The sequence below is a fragment of the Nesoenas mayeri genome (genome assembly GCF_963082525.1).
Source record: "Nesoenas mayeri genome assembly, chromosome: 15".
In the NCBI taxonomy this organism is placed as follows: Eukaryota; Metazoa; Chordata; class Aves; order Columbiformes; family Columbidae; genus Nesoenas; species Nesoenas mayeri.
In genome coordinates this window covers 320,039-325,806 of record NC_137559.1, presented here as the reverse complement: position 1 = coordinate 325,806, position 5,768 = coordinate 320,039, and the positions used below count along the sequence as shown (strand labels likewise).

Sequence of the window (5,768 nt, the reverse complement as noted above, 5' to 3'; positions counted from 1 at the left end):
GCTGTGTGGGCTCCGGAGCAGCCGCTACCGCCTCTCATCACACTGCTGTGTCCCGGTCACACCTCTCCTGAGACAGCTGCTGATGTGTCCTCTGCATCCGAAGTCACAGGAACAAATGTTAAACGTCCTGGAAACTGCGGTAACTCGGACTCTGTCCCACATTTTGCACTGTTGTTAACTGCCCATTACTTAGCAGCTGTTCTACCGGAATTATTAGGTATTTTCTTTATAGCACTACATTGCCTGCATATCCTTTAGAAAATTTCTTTTATAGATGTCAGTTTTTGAACCTCTAAAATGATAACACTCACCTAAGCTAACGCATACCCCGGAAATAAGGAAAACAGGCAGGTAATTTAGCCGTAAAATAGATTATCTAATTAAAACATCCCCTTACATAATATACTCATCCCTGATTATGTCATTCTAATTGCAGCGGAGGGAAACCTGTTCTTCAGATGAAGTGTCATTCATAAATAAATAAACCCCAGTAACCTTAGATTTCCACCTGTATCAATATACAGTGACATCAACTTGATTCTGAAATTCAGCTCTTTTAGGCTTTTGTAAACCACCTTTCTGCCAGGATTAGCATCGCTTTGTTGGGAGTGTTGAATTTCAAACATTAAAAGATCCCTTCATAAGCAATAATAGTGAACTTATTGTAGCCATTAGCTCACTTTTGAGATATTTTAATATAATACTAATTCTGGCTACTTTACTGTTGTTGAATACACGTAAAAATAGCTCAGCACCTTGTGAGCCGTGGCAGAGTGTATGAGGTAACCAGACGCCATTCTTTAAGCGTTTGGTGCTTGTATTTTAATACAATGCCTGAATTAGTTGCAGACATATTTTGAGTTTGAGTATTATACACTCACCTTTATCTCATCATTTTCCTTGTTCTCATTGGCTTTTAATAATTACTGTTGCACGGCAAGTAAAACCTGTAAGCAAAGCAAGCAGCTCAGCGAGCAGCCTGCGGGCGCAAGCAGAAATAAAGGAAGCCCCTATAAAGTAACATCTATGGCACTATCGCAGGGGTCTAAGAAGAATTCTCTTCTCCAGAAACATTTTTGCAGGGAAAATGTCAAGAGGAATCAGTAAAAAGCCTTCTGTTAAAACCCATATCAACCTGAGAAGATCATAAAGGAGAAAATTCACAACAGAGGACAAAAAGGTACCTAGAAGGATGAAAGCTATTACAGGACTAACTTGTAGAAACCACAGTCTGCGCGTCATTCCTACCGCCACCACCTGATAGATCATAACTTCATGCAGATCTCAGAGCGAAAGCAATATGAATGTATAGTACCACTTACACCAAGGCTTACATATACTACTTCTAGTCTACTCCACAGCATAATTCGTAACTTTTGCTACTACAAAAAGTATTACTTATTCAGCATACTATGCTATTTGCATTCATTAAAAACCAAAACAGTGCTCACGTGTCAGGAGAGCTTTACTTTAGATGCTGCAATGGACTGTTATCCAGTAAACTCTAACCAAAATACATGTGTTTTCTATTGGTCTTCTATTTTGTCCACATAATCACCGAAAAGATGGAAACAGATTTCTGTCTGAGAAGGAGCCTCATATCTGCTCTTCCCAATTTTCTCTAGTGTTTTTTTCCAAAACTAATGCTATTTAAACATACAATAACCCCCCACTTATTGATACCTGCCATTTTAATTTCATATTAAGGAAGCAGGTTATGTGTGTGCTGTAAGATGACAGCATGCTTTCCTATTGTCACTCTGTCCTTTTCTCTCCAGCTTCCTTTATACATTCCACAGGATCAAAACACCTGGGGAAACCAAACTGGTCTCTTTTCCAAAGGGTTTGACTGCTGGAGCCAACTCGCAGTGAGCGCCGTCGAGGTCCAGAGTTAACTGCCCACCTTCAGCACACCTGGAGATGGAAAGGCTCGTTTGGATGGCAGAGTTGTACTTAAGTGCAAGCATAATAGATTTATTAAAAAACCTCTTCTTGTCCATATTATCTTAGGATATAAATAGAAAGGTTTAATTAGTTAAGGAAGAAATTTGAGCTAGGACTCAAATCAAACATTTGATCCATGAAACAGTAACCTAAGTAGTGGTTATTGTCACCTTTTGAATCCTTTATAAGCCAGACTCGCAAGCCAGAGCCAACATTTCTGTTTTGCCCGGCATCTCCTCAGCTGTTTTTCCTTTACCTAGCTGGGAAGACTATAAAGGTGAGCTTCCTTGAGTGAAATTACTGTGCAGAGCTGCACCAGCAGTAAGTACGATTACCATTCCTCTAAGACTATGATTTTAACTGCTGGAATTACATATGGATGGACCTCATTTGGATAAGTATTGGTTTTCTTTTTCATTCTTCAGAGCTGTTGGGGGAGAAAACAGGAATGAATCTCTTGACTTCTATTTTTCCACTGCATATACTGTTATTTGTAGTGCCAGATGCCCTGCATTGCAGTAAGACAGTATTTGGTTAATGGTTGCACAGAGGTTTAAAATGTGCTGTACTGAAATAGGATGCAAGTAAATGATAAAAAAACAAATCATCAACTCGCAACATAATTTATGTAATCCATCTCATTAAAAAGTATTATTTCAGCATGGCTTTTTTTAAGGAAGCAATGTAGTAAACCCTCTCACTTGTTTCGGAATAGCGGTGATGTTGGTTGGAAGTCTTGTTAGGCACAGAACAATCAATTTGTTGAAGCGTGCATTTGCATTTCACAAATCTGTTCTTAACATACTATTTTGCACAGGTCTAAAATGAGCCTCACAGACATCCTAAGCCCTTCTGATATTGCTGCTGCTCTGCGGGACTGCCAAGGTGAGGAAACAACTAAAACCCTAAACCCCCGTTCTTTTGTGCAGCACACAGCGGCCTCAACTCAGTCCCAAAGGAACACTTAACAAGTGCGTAGTGTAAACAGACCGCTGCCGCCTCTTCACTCAGCCGTCACAGTGCATTGTTCATGACGGGCTTATTGTCAGTTTGTCACTTATCCCCATGTGATGTTTTTATGTTTAGGACAGTATGGTACAGCACAGTAAAACTCATGCTTTGACAGGCTTCATCCAGCACTCACGTTTAGAACAATTAAAATGTAACAAAGCAGCATTCTCAGACCATTTACAAACAGTGAAAATAATGGTCTGAGGTTAATCTATTTATTAATTTATTTTCAGCTCCAGATTCCTTTAGTCCCAAAAAATTCTTTCAGATCAGTGGCATGTCTAAAAAGAGCAGCAGCCAGCTCAAGGACATCTTCCGGATTCTCGACAACGACCAGAGCGGCTTTATTGAGGAAGACGAGCTCAAGTAAGGACTTTCGGTGTTCACTATTTAGAGGCTACTCAAAAACCAGCACCTGTTTCTTTCCAGGCTGTTCTCTAAAGGCGAGCACAGGTTACGCTAAACATTGATAAAACCCGCGGCAGACTGCCAAAGATCTATCGAAGTAGATAATCCCCACAAAGAAAAATACATCAGTAAATGACCACCTTTAATGCTCGGTATAGAGGAAAATAACTTCCTGAGACTGAATTTTGGCAGTGGGCAGAATCCATTGTATCAGGGCTGGACTTACAAAGCAGAAATGTATACAACTAAGATTTAGCTTGGCAAGCAAAGCAGTGTTCGGGGGACTGGCTAATGCGGTAAATGATTTATTTACACAAAGAGATCAGTTTATGCAGGCAGCATAAGAGAATAATATTCCGTGAAAATCATAACCCAAGTTATTTTCTTCCTAGGTATTTCCTTCAGAGGTTTGAGTGTGGAGCCAGAGTGTTAACCAGCTCAGAAACCAAGACCTTCTTGGCAGCTGCAGATCACGATGGGGATGGTAAAATCGGGGCTGAAGGTATTAATTTATTTATATATAGAATAAGGCTGCTCAGGATGTGTTGTAAATGATGTGTGATTCTTCTTCCTTTAATACTGCCAGCACATTGACGTACTTCCAGTGATTTTAGTGAAACCCTTGCAGTAGCAACCTGTTCAAGGGCAGAAACGGCCCCTGATCTAACAGGTCGATCTCTGCAACTCCTTGTGCACGAGCAAGTAAATAAAACCCACGCAGGCTGCCCCGGGGAACCTTCTCATCCCACTCACAAATTTCCAGTTGTTTTGAAAGGAACCGCCCCTTATTTCTCCTCTCACTTAACACCAACGTAAAGCAGCGCTAGCATCACTCGTAATACACAAATGGAAAACTGAGGACACAGGAGTCAGCGCATACAGGAGAATCACCAGCACTAACATTAGCTCTTTTCCAGCAGTCGCCTCCCAACAGAAGTTCCAGTAGTCACTGCAATCATTCACCATACACAAGAGCTGGTGGCACGCAGCTCAGGACCAGGACGGGAGGCGCCACAGCCGGCTCTGCGCAGGGGGACGGACGCTTCTTTACCTTCAGTGGCGGGCTAAGGACCAGATAGGAAGGAGCGGCTGGTTTAGGAAGCAGCATGTTGCATTCACACCACAGAAATGCGAGTGCGATTTAATGTCTGCCCACGCAGAGCCCTCCCGACTCAGCATTCTGCATTCCCGTGTCCCACTTTGAACGGCAGGCACACGCACAGCGGGCTGGCGGCCAACGGCAAGCGGCCCGTGAGGGAGGCAAGCTGCCTCCACAGGCGCGGCACGCGGGGACGCGCTGGGGCGCGGATTCCCGGCTCGCTGCGCTGCAAGGACAGAACTGTTTCTTTCCTTGGAAGGAATTAAATCCAGTTCCTTAGGAAACGCGCCAGAATAAACACACATGATTTATGAAGCAATCTACATACTGATACAGCTGTTCAGGGACTGGACTGATCAGATACTCAACTCACACAAGCCAAACATTTACAAGATCTTCCAAACGACAGTATTTTATTGTACAACACTTCAGTATCACACCATGTGGAACTGCACAACAATTTTGGCTTTAGACTGTGCTCTAAATCAACACTTCTCAACTGCTGAAGCATTACAAACAGCTAATAAGACACATCAACTCATTTCTCATTCTTCAGCTCTTCACTAGTTCTTACTCAAATTCCTTATTAGCCATTCCATCATTTTTGCCCAAGGTCAGTATTATGCAGAGAGAGGCTAAAACTACCATGAACATTTTAGGATTCCTTATAAATGTCAGCAAAACACTGCCTTCCCTTGTGTTGTTTAGAAGTTTAGACAATGTCTTCCATACATGTTTCTTCCCCTCTGGTCATCTATCAGGTAACTGTTTTCTCTTCATTCCTATCCTAAACCTCTTGATAAGCCACTGATCCTTTACTCCTAATCCTTTCATTTTAATATTTCTACTGTAAGCATTCTCTTCTCTTTCACAGAATTCCAGGAACTCGTGCAGTCTTAGAGGTTCAAAAGGACCAAACAAGATAGAATTGGGATGAATCTGCACAAGATGCTCCAAAACCTTGAAAATCAGGAGTCCCTTATTTATCTTGACAGTGTCTGTTATTTGTTCATTGCCTTAGCAACATAATGAAACACTGATTAATGGGTCTTTTTCATTGTGTGGACCATTTACCATGTTCTAAATTCTACTTTAGCAGACACCTCCCTTAAAAATTTCCAATAAAAAATAATCATATACAGTAGCTCGTGTCTGTTTTTCTGACTGCTAAACTGAAATGTGTGAATTCTTAAACCAAAAGTGTTAATCCCTCCAAGATCTTGATCTTATCAGACCTTCGTATATGGAACACCTTTTGGTATCAGTGGGAGTTCTGGTTACACAAGGCCCTCCGGACTAAGCCTGA

At 41.7% G+C, this 5,768-nt stretch overlaps 1 protein-coding gene across 1 annotated transcript; it reads left to right on the top strand.

Moving 5' to 3' along the window:
* Nucleotides 1-2,768: 2,768 nt before the first annotated feature.
* On the top strand, nt 2,769-5,362 carry LOC308046310 (parvalbumin, thymic CPV3; the record flags this gene model as incomplete). Its single annotated transcript, XM_080354042.1, has 4 exons — nt 2,769-2,829; nt 3,189-3,321; nt 3,756-3,865; nt 5,337-5,362. The coding sequence occupies 4 exons, from the start codon at nt 2,769-2,771 to the stop codon at nt 5,360-5,362; spliced, it is 330 nt and encodes a 109-aa protein (XP_080210168.1).
* Nucleotides 5,363-5,768: the final 406 nt, after the last annotated feature.